The sequence below is a fragment of the Trichosurus vulpecula genome, chromosome 8 (assembly GCF_011100635.1).
Source record: "Trichosurus vulpecula isolate mTriVul1 chromosome 8, mTriVul1.pri, whole genome shotgun sequence".
Classification (NCBI taxonomy): domain Eukaryota; kingdom Metazoa; phylum Chordata; class Mammalia; order Diprotodontia; family Phalangeridae; genus Trichosurus; species Trichosurus vulpecula.
This window is the reverse complement of record NC_050580.1, coordinates 55570549-55585983: the sequence shown is the minus strand read 5'-3', so window position 1 is coordinate 55585983 and position 15435 is coordinate 55570549. Positions and strand designations below refer to the sequence as shown.

The window sequence follows — 15435 nt, the reverse complement described above, 5'->3', positions numbered from 1 at the left end:
TAAGGCTTCTTAACCTAGGGTCTGTCAGCCATGTTTTTTAGTGAATGGAGAGTCCAAAATGTAGATATGCAGCCCAGGTGTCTCCTTTGCACTTGAGTCCCTCACCTCCAACTGTCTGTCAGACATTTCTGTTTCTAGATCTCTCTGGCACCTCATAGTCATCGTGTTCAAAACTGAATCCTCATTTCTCCATCTTCTCCATCACACTGGCCCATCCTCCCAGTTCTTGCCATCTTCCCAGTGATCCAGCCTGGAAACCCAAGAATTGTCTTTGGTGTTTTTTCTACCACATCCTTATAGCCAGACAGTTAGTCAGTCAGGTTGATTTTACCTCTACAACATCTCTTGAATCTGTCCTCTTTTCTATGTTGCCTTCTTCTCACATTCTCGCTGAAGATCTGAATGGCCCTCATCACCTCTGCCTGGACTACTGCACAAAAACCACCTAATGTGTTGCCTTGTCTCCTCTCTCTCCAATGGTCCTTCACGCAGCTGCCAAAATAATGCTAGAGCTTAGGTCTGACCTCAGCCTGCGGTGGCTCCCTATTGTCTGTGGGATAAAAGTATAAAATTCCTTAGCCTTCCCTCGGCTTGCCATTCCAACCAAACTGCATTGCTGGGTGCTCCTGATGGGACAGGCTTTCTCTCTACCTCTGTGGGTTAGTGCAGGCCAGCATCTATTTCTGGAATGGCCTCCATCCCACCCTTAACTTGGCTTTCCAGAATCTGTCCTTTATGCCATCTCCTCCACAAAGCCTTCCTGGTGCCCAGCCCAAAGCCTTCTCATTCTTCTTGAATTTTCCCAGAGTACCACACCTGGGTTTCTCCTTTGCTGCCATTACACGCCACTTCCTTGCACATATGTTGTATTCCCCTTAGAACATAACTCTTCAAGGGCCAGGGTTGTCCTTAATTTTGTGTCCATTTATCCCACACCAGGTACTACATGTTACCTTGGCCATAGGAGATGTTTAATCAGTATTCGTTGGATTGAAATGAATTAAGAGCAGAGAGGAACACTGACGAAGGATCTACTGACTCATGACTCGGTGCTTTTAAGTGGACCTTTAAGATTTGAGGGTGGTTTGGACTTGTCATCAGAATTTATGATACTTGATAAAGGGAACATCAGCAATACCACATCCTACATACGATGGGAAAAAGATTCTCCTGCTGTGTTATGCTGAGTGTTCAGGAGTAACTTATCAATCCAGACATCAGCTTCCAGGTAGCTGGACAGCACAGTGGATAGTGTGCTAAACCTGGAGTCAGAAAGACCCTGAGTTCAAATCTTTCCCCAGACACTTCCTAGACGTGTGACCTTGGGCAAGTCAATAAATCAATCAGCCTCAGTTTCCTCATATGTAAAGTTAGGATAGTAATGGCACCTACCTCCTGGGATTGTTGCGTGGATGACAATGAGATATCTTAAAGCGCCTGGCAAACCTTTAAGTACCTTGTAAATGCTAGCTATCATTAATGTTATTGTCGCTGTTGTTATAATTCTTCTTCTTCCAGAGAGCCATTTTGCTTTCACTTGAAACTACGAGCTCCCTAGCACAACAAAGAAATTTGTCAAATAAAAAGCCAGGCAGCCTATCTGGGAGAATGCTAGACAAGCCCATTAAATCGCTTTCCTGCCTGGCTTGCAACAATACCTTACTTGGAGACGTTCCATGTGGGCTCATGCTTGTTAGTATCCGAGTTAGAGTAGAAACCATTTCTCCCACTGGGGCAGGAAGAGTAGAACTATACTAGGAATTCAGTGTGATAAGCCCCCAGGATTTAATTATAGACAGAATATGACTCTCTTTTCATCTCCTATCAGGGTCAAGGAAATGATTCCTCCACGACCCGCCCTAGTCCGCCGAACAGGAGGAGCTCAGAAGGCAAGTACCAGAAATGAAATGAGACCACTACAGCTATCCCTTCCAAATGGGGGTGCTTTAGGGGGTGAGGGTTAGGGGTACAGCACCCCCACAATCTGGAAAATCCGCATAAATGTTTTTTGGCCCTCTCTTCATACCAGAGAAGAAGTTTGAATTTTTTCTTTTTCTTTATGAGTTGTTCACAGTACCTTATTGTAAGTTTTGGGTTGATATTATACAATAGTATACATGTATTTTGTGCATTTCTGAATTTCTAAACTTTTTCTGTGTCGTCTGCTGTCCTTCATGTATTATGTGTGGCTTCCGCAAAACTCCCCCCAAATTCCCATTTAATTTATTTTTTATTAGTTAATTTATTTATTTTTCATTTTCAACATTCACTTCTATAAGTTTTAAATTTTCTCCCCCTCCCTCCTCAAGACAGCCTACAACCTGATATGGCTCTACATATACATTCCTATTAAACATATTTTCACATTAGTCATGACGTATAGAAGAATTATAACAAATGGGAGAAACCATGAGAAAGAAAAAGCCAAAACAAAACAAAAAAAGAAAATAGTCTGCTTCATTCTGCATTCAAACTCCATAGTTCTTTCTCTGGATATGGACAGCATTTTCCATCATGAGACCTTTGGAATTGTTTTAGGTCCTTGCATTGCTGAGAAGGGCTTAGTCTATCAAAATCAGTCATTATACACTGTGGCTGTTACTGTGTACAGTGGTTCTGCTGTTCTGCTGGTTCTGCTCACTTCACTCAGCATCAGTTCATATAAGTCTTTCCAGGTTTTTCTGAACCAATTTAATGCTGATCAGCAATATATCAAAACCGTAGTTGGGAAGGTTGCAATGTGGAAGGGATAACTGTAGTGTTAGGCTGTTAAGCATATGTGAATGTAATACTCCTGACCCAACATTAGGAGAACAGGTACTTTTGAATTATTTTAAGTATTGGTTATTGAGAGAGAATTATCTTCTTATCTTTGGTCCCCTTTGAGGCCATTGATACATCAGTATGAGGGTGTAATCTGTATCTGTAAAGAAAATTTGTTTTCTGTGCTTTCAAATGCAAGACTTCATTTGTTTTATTTGCAGCCAGGTAAAATCAACAAAGCTAACTGACCCACAAAATTGCATTTATCCAGTGACCTGGGTCTTTTGTATCATAAAATTTTACCACTATTTTTTGTGGATTAAATATGTGAGATTGATGGGAGAAACTTGGTGACCATTTTGCCCTCTAGGCATCCCAACTGGTACTGCCTTGTTTGGATATGAACATCTGTGTGATAGCAAGACTTCCCCAGGGCCATCCAGGTCACTAAAGGCTTCAAGAAAATGTGCTAACGTGGATGTAGAGTGAATATGTGTATCAGTTTTGTCTTAGAAGAGATAGTCTTTGTGCCATGAGAAGCTACGAATGCTGAAAATGGCATGAAGGCTTTGGGCACACCCTGCCTTTTCTATGAGCTATGAAGGCTTAAAATGGCACTAAGACTTTTGGGACACCCTGTCTTGTGGGTCTTTTGGGGTTGGGGGAAAGTAAGGCCCACATCAACCTTTAGGTTAAACAAAATGCTTAGTTTACTTTGCATATATAATAAAAGTAGAATGACAAATTTGATTTTTGTTTTAGAAAAAATTCACCATTAAGTTGCCATGAAAAATGGGTTGATATTGTGGCCTAATAACACATTATTACAAGATATGGTGATAACAACAAAAACATCCTATTGCCCTTATACTGTCCCCTGTTGTCAAATCCCAGAGTTGTCACCAATAGCGAAATTCCAGACCTTGTTTGAATGGTCAGGTATTCACATGGGATTACTCTTCAATCCAAACTGCATCATTCTCCAAGTTACTGGTATAGTTGCCATCCAATTGGGAAGAAAATTAGTTGCATTTGGAGTGTTATATGGTTCTTTGAAGCCATCTAATTAACTCAGTCCAAATTTTGACTTCAGAGCCAGGATTCTTGACCTCTTCAAAGTCTCCAGGCTAGATTCCATAACAATTATATTGTTAAAGGGGAAATTTGTGAGTACTTAGCAAGGGAAGCCATGATCACTAAAAGTCAGCATGGTTTGATCAAAAATAGGTTATGCCAGACTAACATTATTTCCTTTTTTTTTTGACAGGGTTATTAGTAGGTTGGTAGATCAAGGAAGGCCTTAGATAGAGTATATCTGTATTTCAGCAAGGCATTTGTTTATCCTTGTGAACAAATTGGAGAGACATGACTGAGATTTTACTATGGTTTGGGTAGATCTAGAAATGATTAAACCACTGAACTCGACGAGTGGTGATTATTGAAGGAACATTTAAATGGGATGAGGTCTTTACTGGCATGCTGTGGTGCTGTATTCCTGACCCTGTTCTGTTCAGTGTTTTTGTTAGTGATGTGCATGAAGTCATAGAGAATACGCTTTTCAATTCTGTGGATAGCTAAAAGCTAGGAGGGTTAAATTAGATGATAGAATAGGGAACCAAAAAGATCTCAAAAAGCTAGAACCATTCAGTTCAATCCAACCCAGATATACAAAGCATTTGCTAGACATTGAAAATATAAAGACAAATAGGAAACATTTTATTGCAACTATATTTCATGTACACAAACAAATACGAATAGACAAATTTGAAAAAGAAGAAAGCATTAACATCTGAGGACAACAGGGCAGTCTTGACAGTGAAAGTAGTACACTAGCTGAGCCTTGAAGGAAACTAAGGATTTTAGGAGGTATCGTTTGGAAGAGATTGTCGTATTACAGGCATGGGGAGGTAGATTGTGCAAATACACAGAACTGGGAGATGGAGTGTCAAGTCTGAGAAACACTAGTAGTCTAGTTCAGCTGGAATGTAGAATGTATAAGGGGGGGTACATATTATGGAATATGAATCTGGAAAGCTAGATTAAAGCCAAATGGTAGTGGGCCTTGAATATTAAGTATAAAATAGATATTTTGTCCAAGAGGCAATAGTGGGCCATTGAAGTTTTTCAGACTGGAGAGTGATGTGGCTGTCATGAACCTTTATTTTATAAATTTTATGGAGACTGTATTGGGAAAGGATCAATCTAATAAGGTCAATTTTCTTTTATTTTTTAATAGAATTTTTTTTCAATCAATGAAAGTCTTCTAGCTCTGACCTCTCTCCCCTTAATCCCATTGAGAAATTTTTAAAAAAATGTTTTACATTTACAAACATGTATAGTCAAGCAAAAGAAATGGCCACATTGACCATGTCCAAAAAAAATAACTCAGTCTGCATTCTGAGTCCATCATCTCTCTATCCAGAGGTGGGCAGCATATTTCATCATGAGTCCTCTGGATTTATGATTGATCATTGCATTTATCAGCATTCCTAAGTCTAAGGTTGTTAACTTTACAGTATTGTTATTGTTGTACAAATTATTCTCCTGGTTCTATCTTCTTCACTCTGTTTATACAAGTCTGCCCAGGTTTCTCTGAAACCATCCACTTCATCATTTCTTACAGCACAATAGTATTCTATCATATTCATATAACACAAATTGTTTAGCCATTCCTAATTAATGGGTACCCCCTTAATTTACAATTTCTTTGTTATTTCATAAAGAACTGCTATAAATATTTTTTGTAGTTATAAGACCTTTTCCTCTTTTTTGACCTCTTTTTTCCACATTTCAATTTATATATTTTAGTCTTCAACATTCCCTTCCATGAGATTTTGAGTTCCAGATTTTCTCCCCGTCTCTCCCCTTCCCCAACCCCATGACAGCATGCATTCTGATTACCCCTTCCCCCAATCTGCCCTCCCTTCTATCCCCTTCTCCTTCTGTTTTCCTGTAGGGTAAACTAGATTTCTATACCCCACTGCCTGTGTATCTTATTTCCCAGTTGCATGTAAAAACAATTTTTAACATTCATTTTTCAAAACTTTGAGTTCCAAATTCTCTCCCTTCCTCCCTTCCCACCCACTTTCATTGAGATGGCAAGCAATTTGATATAGTTTATACACGTGTAGTCATGCAAACTACTTCCATAATAGAAATGCTGTGAAAGACTAACTATATTTCTCTCCATCCTGTCCTGCCCCCCACCATTTATTCTATTCTGTCCTTTGACCCTGTCCCTCCTCAAAAGGGTTTGCTTCTGATTATCACCTCCCTCAATCTGCCCTCCCCATTCCCTTCCTCCCTGCTTTCCTGTAGGGTAAGACAGATTTGCATATTCAATTGAGTGTGTATTTTATTCCCTCCTTAAGCCAAATCTGATGAGAGTAAGGTTCACTCATTTCTTCTCACCTCTCCACTCTTCTCCTCCACTCTAAAAGCTTTTTCTTCTTTTGTGTGAGATAATTTACCTCATTCTACCTCTCCCTTTTTCCTTCTCCCAGCATATTCTTCTCTCACCCCTTAATTTTATTTTTTAAATATCATCCCTCCATATTCAACCTACCCTGTGCCCTCTATCTATATATATATATTTCCTCCAACTACCCTAATAATGAGAAAGGTCCCATGAGTTACAAATATCATCTTTCCATATAGAAATGTAAACAGTTCAACTTTAATAAGTCTGTTATGATTTCTTGTTCCTGTTTACATTTTCATGCTTCTTTTGAGAGTTTTATTTGAAAGTCAATTTTTCTATTTAGCTCTGGCTTCTCAAGATTGCATTAAATTCTTCTATGTCATTGAATGTCAATTGTCCCCCCTTGTTGACTACATTCAATTTTGCTGGGTAGGTGATTCTTGGTTTTAATCCTAGCTTCTTTGACCTTTGGAACATCGTATTCTAAGCCTTCTGATCCTTTAATGTAGAAGCTGCTAAATCTTGTGTTATCCTGATTGTGTTTCTACAATACCTGAATTGTTTCTTTCTGTCTGCTTGCAGTATTTTAACATTGACCTGGGAACTCTGGAATTTGGCTATAATATTCCTGAGAGTTTTCCTTTTGGGATCTCTTTCAGGAGGTGATTGGTAGATTCTTTCAATTTCTATTTTACCCTCTGGTTCTAGAATATCAGGGCAGTTTTCCTAGATAATTTCTTGAAAGATGATGTCTAGCCTCTTTTTTTGATCATGGCTTTCACATAGTCCAATAATTTTTAAATTATCTCTCCTGGATCTATTTTCCAGGTCAGTTGTTTTTCCAACGAGATATTTCACATTGTCTTCTATTTTTTCATTCTTTTGGTTTGTTTTAAAATTTCTTAATTTCTCATAGAGTGATTAGCTTCCATTTGCTCCATTCTAATTTTTAAGGAATTATTTTCTTCAGTGAGCTTTTGGACCTCTTTTTCCATTTGGCCAATTCTGCTTTTTAAGTCATTCTTCTCCTCATTGGCTTTTTGGACCTGTTTTGCCATTTAGTCTAGTCAATTTTTAAGGTGTTATTTTCTTCAGTATTTTGGGGGGTCTTTTAAGCAAGTTGTTGACTCTTTTTCATGATTTTCTTGCATCACTCTCCTTTTTCTTCCCAATTTTTCCTCTGCTTCTCTTACTTGATTTTCAAAATCCTTTTTGAGCTCTTCCATGGCCTGAGACCAATTTATATTTTTCTTAGAGGCTTTGGATGTAGGAACTTTGATTTTGTTGTCTTCTTCTGAGTATATGTTTCGATCTTCCTTGTCACCAAAGTAAGATACTATAGTCTGATTTTTTTCCCTCTGTCCATTTTCCCAATTACTTGACTTTTTAACTCTTTGTTAAGATAGGGTTCTGCGTCCAGTGTAGAGGGCATACTGTCCCAAGGACAGGGGTTTTGTGCAACTGTTTTCAGAAATAATTCTAGGGACCCATAAGTTTTTAGTTCTTCCATGGTGGTATGATCCAAGGAGAGGCGTTTACTCCTCTCCTGGCTTCTGCTCTGGTCAGTGAGTGAACACAAATACTCTTTTCTGCCCTGGAACTGTGAGGAGGGTTCCCTCTCCACTGCTTCCACAAGCTCTGCTATGCCAGTGCTCCTCCTTGCTCCAGAACCACCACCCAGGACTGTGACCCAGATCCAAGTATGGGCAAAGCAACAGAATTCTGCCTCAGTGCTAGGAAAGAGACTCCGGTAATCTCCTTCTGTTCCCCTTACTGTCTGTAGGCCGAGAGCCCTGGAAGCAGCCGCCACTGCTGCCACCCTGGGGCTGCTCTGGGGCCAGAGCTGGTCTATGCTCCTCTCTCACCCAGGTCTGCCAGACCTTTCCCACTGAACTTATAAATTGTCTTTGGCGTTTGTGGGTTGAGAAGTCTAGAAATCTCCTCAGCTGCCAGTGATTTAGTCTCCTGAGGCCTGCTCTGGGTTTGTTGGGGCCTGGTCTGTGCTGGCATGGCCTGACTGGACTGTGCTCCTCTCTTGTAGCCTTGTGCAACAGACCTTTTCCAGTCAACCATCCAGGTTGTCTTGGGCTGGAAATTTGTTTCGCTCTGTCTTTTTGTGGGTTCTGCTGCTCTAGAATTTGTTTAGAGTCATTTTTTATTTGGAGAGGTTTGGAGGAGAGCCGAAGCAAGTCCCTGCTTTTACTCTGCCATCTTGGCTCCACCCCCTTTCTTTGACCTCTTTGGGGTATAGACCTAATGGTATTGCTGGGTCAAATATGAATAGTTTAATATGTTTTTCGGTATAGTTCCAAATTGCTTTCTAGAATGGCTGGACCAGATCATAAACATATATGGTCATACAAAATGAATTCTCACATAAGCCATGTCAGGAAGAAAGGCAGGAAGGAAGAAAAGAGAAGAAAGAAGAAAATATGCTTCAGTCTATACTCTGAGTCCATTGGCTCTGTCTGGAGGTGGAAAGCATGCTTCATCTGAGGATTGTTTGGAATTCCTTTGCAATTGTGGTTGGTCATTGTGTTGATCATGTACTTAGTCTTTCAAGGTTGATTATTTTTTCAATATTTATATTATTGTACAAACTCTTCTCCTCTTTCAGCTCACTTCACTTTGTAAAAGTTCATATAGTTCTTCTCAGGTTTTTCTGAAACCATCTCCAACCTCATTTCTTACCACACAAAAATATTCCATTATAATAATACATCAGTATAATCATTCCCCAGTTGATGGGCATCTCCTCAGTTTCTAATTCTTTGCTCCTATAAAAAGAGGTGCTATAGATACTTTTGTACATATGGGGCCTTTTCCTGTTTCTTTCATCCCTTTGGAGTATAGACCTAGAGGTATTATTGCTGGGTCAAAGAGTATGCACAGTTAAGGATAGCCTTTTGGGCATGATTCCAAATTACTTTACAGAATATTTGGACTAGTTTAAAGCTTCACTCATAGTGCATCAGTGTACCTGTTCTCCTTCAGTCCCTCCAGCATTTGTCATTTTTAAAAATTTTTATTTTTTTAGCATTTGTCATTTTTTGTTGACTTTTCCAGTTTGATAAGTGTGAGGTGGTTCTGCAGAGTTGTATTTCTCTAATTATTTGTGATTAATATGGCTATTGATAACTTGGATTTCTTCCTCTGAAAGTTTCCTATTCATATCCTTTGACTATTTATCAATTGAGGAATAGCTCTTATTCTTGTATATTTGACTCAGGTCCATAAATATCTTAGAAAGTGAGCCTTCACCAGGGAGATCTGCTGACAAGGGTTTTCCAAGATGAAATTTAATAGGAGAAAATGTAAAGCCCTAGAGTTGGGCTTAGAAACTCAGTTTTCCTATATACAGGAAAAGGGAGATATGGTTCTACTATAGTTGAAGATTTTAGTCATCAAGAAAGCATTTGGTGGAAATACCAATAAATATAGCATAGCACAAGAAAGGAAGATTGGAAGGAAGAAAGGAAGGATCATCTTTGGTCATATCAATGCATATTGTCCAAAATGAGAGAGATGATAGTTTTGCTGGAATATCGTGATTAGTTTGCTACATGTTTGTAAAGATATTGATTGACAAGATGGAATTCACTCAAATTGCTTAACATAAGGAAAAATTTCCTAAAAATTAAAACTGTCTAAAAGGTTAAATGGGCTGACTTCAGAGCTATTTTCTCTGCTTGCCAAGGTAGTTGAAAAGGATATGTTTGAGTTGGATTAGAAGATCTCCGTGTTCCCTTCTGACTCTGAGATGCTCTATGATTCTGATTTCTCATTTTACTAGGCAGTGGATGACTACCACGCTCAGATCAAGAACATTGCCACAGCCATCTTAGAAGAATACCACAAGATGTTTGGTAAAGAGCTGTCTACAGGAAAAGATCTGGATAACCAAACCTTGGAGGATCAGAAGTGCCAGCTCAATTATGAGCTCAATTGCTCTGGAAAATATTTTGCTTTCAAAGAACAACTTAAGGTAAAACATTCATTCAAAAACCAAGTCTATTGAGGGCTTACTAGGTACCTCCCAGAACAGTGTTTTCCCTGCTCTAATTAATATACTACCCTCTTTACCTTCTCTTTCTTCAAAGACCTTACTCAAAGGAGAACTGGATGCATGTACAAAATCCTAGAATTGAGTAGTATTCATTCTTATTATGAATAGCTAAAAATTAATGTTTCACTTCTGCTCTCAGGACAGAGCATCCACTGGTCCATCTGTAAGTCAGGAAACTCATTGTTGGATTGGACAGCAGGAGCCTTTACATTTTTGCTCATTCTGTTGCCTAATTTGCTCTGTCCCATGCTGAATAGCTTCTTCCCATTTCCCATGTAAATTTTATCCCATTTTAACAACTTGTAAACTAAGAATAGTCCTCCAAATCTGAGGAAGTTGTCACTGAAAATCTCATGGAAACTGAAATCAGAGAACAGAGAGAAAGCTCTCTCCATCGCTGGCCTCAGCCATAGTCTTGGGCATGATTATAAGAACAGCTGCCTACATTTATATATCACTATTTAATTTTTCTAAGCAGCTTTATATAATTTGATTACACCGACCCTGAGAAATTGGTAAGATGAGTATCATGATCCCCTTTTGAGAGGTGGGAACAGTTTAGCAGAAGAAAGAAAATGTCAGCTAGTTAGTGTCAGAGCTGGAGCTAAAACCCAATCTCCTACCTACCAGATCAGAATTCTTCCTACCGGACCAATTTGGCGCTATCCAACTAGGTGTGTATACACACACACACACACACACACACACACATACACACACACACATATATATATACACACATATATGTGTATATACACACACACACACACACACACATATATATACACATATATATATATATATATATATATATCGCCATGTTTCTAGAAGTTTAAAATTGAGAGTAAGGATGAATAGTCAGGCCATTTGAACATAATCCTGATTTACCAGTCTGCCCTGACCAAAACAAATATCTATATTGTTCAATATAGGCTTTCCCTGGGGCTTTCTGCTAGGCTGATTTAGTTCAACTCATTAAAGATTTAATGAGCTGTTTTTTGTTTTTCGTTTGCTTTTATAACATTGTAATAAGTTTCTTGGGGAGTAGAGAAAGTAGAAGACATGATTCCTATCTTTAGGGAGTTTCTAATCTAATTTAATTACAGAGAGAGTGCTGATTTTTCCCAATCTTTAGTATAATTGAATGTATAAACACTGGGTCCTTGGTTCCTCTTCATGCCAAGCCTGATAATAGCATCTCTGGCCTCAGGATACTGACAAAGTATCATTGATACTGATTTCTCAATTTATCCCTACAGCATCGCTTCATACAAGAAAGACTACTCTTCATTTCTCTGTAGTCTATATTCATCTCTGCACCAGATATAAGTGCCCTTTTGGGAATCTGGTTACATTGAACAAATCTTTAATAGTGTTGTAAAGAGCAATTTTATTAAATTATGACTAAGCTCTTTAGGTCAGATTCAGTTGACTTTCCAGACTTTGTTATTGGCAAAGAGGAAAGTGGTAATATATCAAAAGACGAAGAGACTGGGAAAGACAGTCCTTACAATCAGTTGGTTGACAGAACAGAAAGATATGGTAGGAAATCACCTGGTAGAGCTCACTGGTCATAAGTATTTACACTTGGCATATTCAGCCAAGCAGAGGAAAAGGTATGTTGGAGAAGGAGCTGCTGAGGAAAGTTTTACAATGGCAGAAAATACACTGAACTGCTGCAGCAATTCTGTGACTTTACTGCTCTTCCCACAACAAATATATGGAAGGGCCCCCATCACACTTAAAATCCTATTCCCATTCTTCATCCTGACATGGGGCAACTCTGGGTTCTTGAAAGCTTTGTCACCAGAGCATCAACTTTACCATGTTCTAATGAAGCTAGGAAGGCTTCAAATACACGTCCAGTGAAGGATAATCTACCTATTGTCTGAGGACCAGCCTAGCAAAGTTCAGAGGGTCTTGTCTCCAGGTTGGCTGTAGGGGAACAATTTTTTTTTTGATCATAGCAACTTCCAAAGACCAGCTATTATGTAGATGGTAATAGAGACTAAGGGAAAAATCATTTCACCTCTGAAGTGTCAGCAAGAAGGTGTTTGGTGCAAGGTCTGGACAGAAAATGGAGACCAGGCTTATACCTGGTATGTAGGAAAGTGTTGTCAGATGGACATTCTGTGTTCCTGCAGCATGCAGTGGTCAAGATTGTGAGAGAGAAGTACCTGAAGACGACGGCCTTTGAGAATCAGGAGGAGCTGCAGGCATTTATCAGTGAGCTGTATGTATTCTTGGTGGATCAGATGCATGTCACCTTGAACCAGGTACTTAACCCAGTTTTTCCTGACTTATACCCACAGAAGGTAATGGCGTCAACCTTGCCTTCCTCTATAGCAGTGGTTTCAAAGTCAAATGGAACACGCAGGCTGCATACTGACTTTGGAAACCACATTGTATTTTATTTATTTTGTTAAATATTTCCCAATTCTGTTTAAATCTGGTCCAGCCACATTCAGGTATGTTGTGGGCCACATGTGGATGGCAGGCCCAGTGTTCGACACCTGTGTTCCCTGGGATCCTGTTCTTCCTCACCTGAGAACGTTCTGTTCTCTGTCCAAACACTACTTCTCGTTATTGTTTTCAGCTCCTTCCTTTTTAACCAGATGAACACACAAATATGCTCAGCATGCACTGTTTCTCAACAAATGTGACCGTGATAGTGTTTCTTCCATATGGTGGTAATTTCTTTTTTGTTCATCTCTAAACTCCTAGAAAAACTTTTGTTAAGTGCATTGCCTCATTCCAGTATTCTCATGGACCCCCCCGCCCCACCAATGGTGGCAGGACTGTCAGGAATGCTGGATTAGAAGAGGAGAAGGAACAAAAGACTTGGGTTAGAGACTTGGGATTCTTCTTTGTCGAGATGACAGTTCCTAGCCAGGAGACTAATTAGATAGGAGCAAACAAAATTGGCTTCCCACTGATAGCCAGATTGATTGTCATGTTCTGATTATTTATAATTCTGTTCTTTGTTAGTTTATTTTCTCTTAGCCTCTTTCTGTTGGTCATTGGTAAAATCTTTTTTGAAGAATTTATCCTCTGGGGGCAGCTAGGTGGTACAGTGAGTAGAGTACTGGCCCTGGAGTCAGGAGGACCTGAGTTCAAATCTGCCCTCAGACGCTTGAGACACTTGGGCAAGTTACTTAATCCCAATTGCCCTTCCTTCCCTCCTCTAAAAAAAAAAAAAAAGAAAAAGAAAAAGAAAGAAAAACTTACCCACTGTCTCAGGTGTTTAAAGAGAAAAGGGAACAACCACATTGAATTTAAAGGTAGACTGGTGGTGCCAGCCTTTGAAAACTATAGAAATGTAAACACTTAACCAGTTTGGGAGAAAGGGTCACAGTGGCAGTTAGCTGCATTTTCAGGGATGAAGACCCAGGTAATAGCTGGCCCACGCACACTCTGGTTGATTATACATTCCTTGTAACACCAGAGATTGCTTGAAAGAAATGCCTAGCTCCACTTATTTTTTCTGGATGGCAATGTTCATCTCTTTGGTTGAGAGATAGGATCAGCATGAATTTATCCAATAACCCTCTCCTGGCTCTCATCCCCATCCATCAGGAAATGATCCCTTTTTCTTTTCAGATTTTAATTTAATGTGTCCAAGTCATATGAGTAATACATAATGAAGTTGACTATCCAAATATGGCTTGACTGTATATAGTGCTTTACTCACTGCCATAGACCTTACACAGGTCACTTAATGTCTTTGAGTCTTTTGTTAAATAAGAGGGTTGGATTAGATAACCACTAAGATTCCTTTTAGCTCCAAAGCTGTGATCCTAGGCAAAGGAATAAAGGCAAATATATTAGAACAAAGACCATATGTGTTACATGCCTGTGGCTCCCAAATCCTGGCAGCCCCAAACCAGTCCATAGGCACCCATGAATTTAAGAGCACCCAGGATCCAGTTCAGTTGCTCAGTCTTTTGGTTTATACCACTTGCACTCAGAGCCCTGAAGCCTCTCCCATCTGGGAGCCAGGGCCCCTATTTCTTTTCCAGATGCATTTCTTCACTTGCTGTTTTGTCATTGGCTGTGATCTCCAGTCCTGTTCATTGACAAGGCTGTATGGGACTCCAATTGATCCTTGCTACCTGTTTGTCACTAATAGAGTGGTTGAGTGGAGTCACAGGCGAGACCCAGGCACAGAGAGGGACTTCTGTGTCTGCTATTCCTCTCTCTAGCTCTTGAACCCTATTCCTCAAATGTCCGCCCAGCCACGCTCTACATAATTTCTGCTGTAGCTCTTCAGATCTTTTCATATATGGGTGGGCTCTATTCAAGCCCTGTATGGCTGCTGACTTGTCAGGTGGGACATAGCTACTGACCTCCACTTTATCTCCAATAGTAGAAAAAAAAGGAAGCCCCAGGTGATGTTTCAAGAGCTGGTCCTTGTTCTGTCAGCAGCCCTATTTCTTCACATTACTTATTACTAAAATGGAAAGATACTTCTTTCCTTGACCGTACCTTTCAAAACAAGAGGTCATCATTTATTCCTGAACACCTTTTCCCACTTGAATTTCTAAGCTATAGTTATCCGTTGAGTGATTTCTAAACTTATTTCCAACCTTCAGTGGAGATTAAACACCCAAAATCTTGTCTTGTTTCCCTATGCTTTTTCCAATAGATGGGAACTCTGGGCAATATCTTTCATTATCAAGGGTTCACCTGCCATCTCTGTGCAAATTTCAAACGTGATAAATAAACCTCTGAAGTTTTCCTTCTTGGTTCAATCATTCATTATTAATTTGTCTAAAAGAAAACTGGCAAGAAGCGTTGGGATCATCTCAGAATTTATGTTCTTAGTTTCACGCTGTTTATCTGCCTTCAGTAGCACTTAGCCCCTTAAAGCTTCTATACACCAAACTCGCTCCATTTTGCCAGTCTCACATCTTTGTTTTTGAATAGAGCATGCCAGTTGAGACTCAGACTGAGGCGGCCGTGATTACTTCCACAACTTCTGAACAGCTCCGACTCTTTGCATATGAAGCCCAAGTCAACGAAGACTTTCCCTTGGCAACTGTGTACTATGAGGAGGTAAGAGAGTTTCTCCTTTTCCCTCGTCATTATGAGATGGGCTACATTTGGTGGATATTTAGTCATCAGCCTATTGTAGACTGACCTAGAGAGCAGAAATTGTGTGTCCTTTCGGGGGTTCTTTTTGGTT

At 39.6% G+C, this 15435-nt stretch overlaps 1 protein-coding gene across 1 annotated transcript in view; it reads left to right on the top strand.

The window, feature by feature from the left end:
* The window catches only part of CFAP70 (cilia and flagella associated protein 70), an 85671-nt gene that overhangs the window by 40450 nt on the left and 29786 nt on the right, over positions 1-15435 (top strand). Inside the window, exons 13-16 of the mRNA XM_036736508.1 lie at positions 1829-1893; positions 9982-10169; positions 12395-12526; positions 15177-15305. Of these exons, the coding sequence (XP_036592403.1) occupies positions 1829-1893; positions 9982-10169; positions 12395-12526; positions 15177-15305 (514 nt within the window). The remainder of the gene's footprint in view (positions 1-1828; positions 1894-9981; positions 10170-12394; positions 12527-15176; positions 15306-15435) is intronic.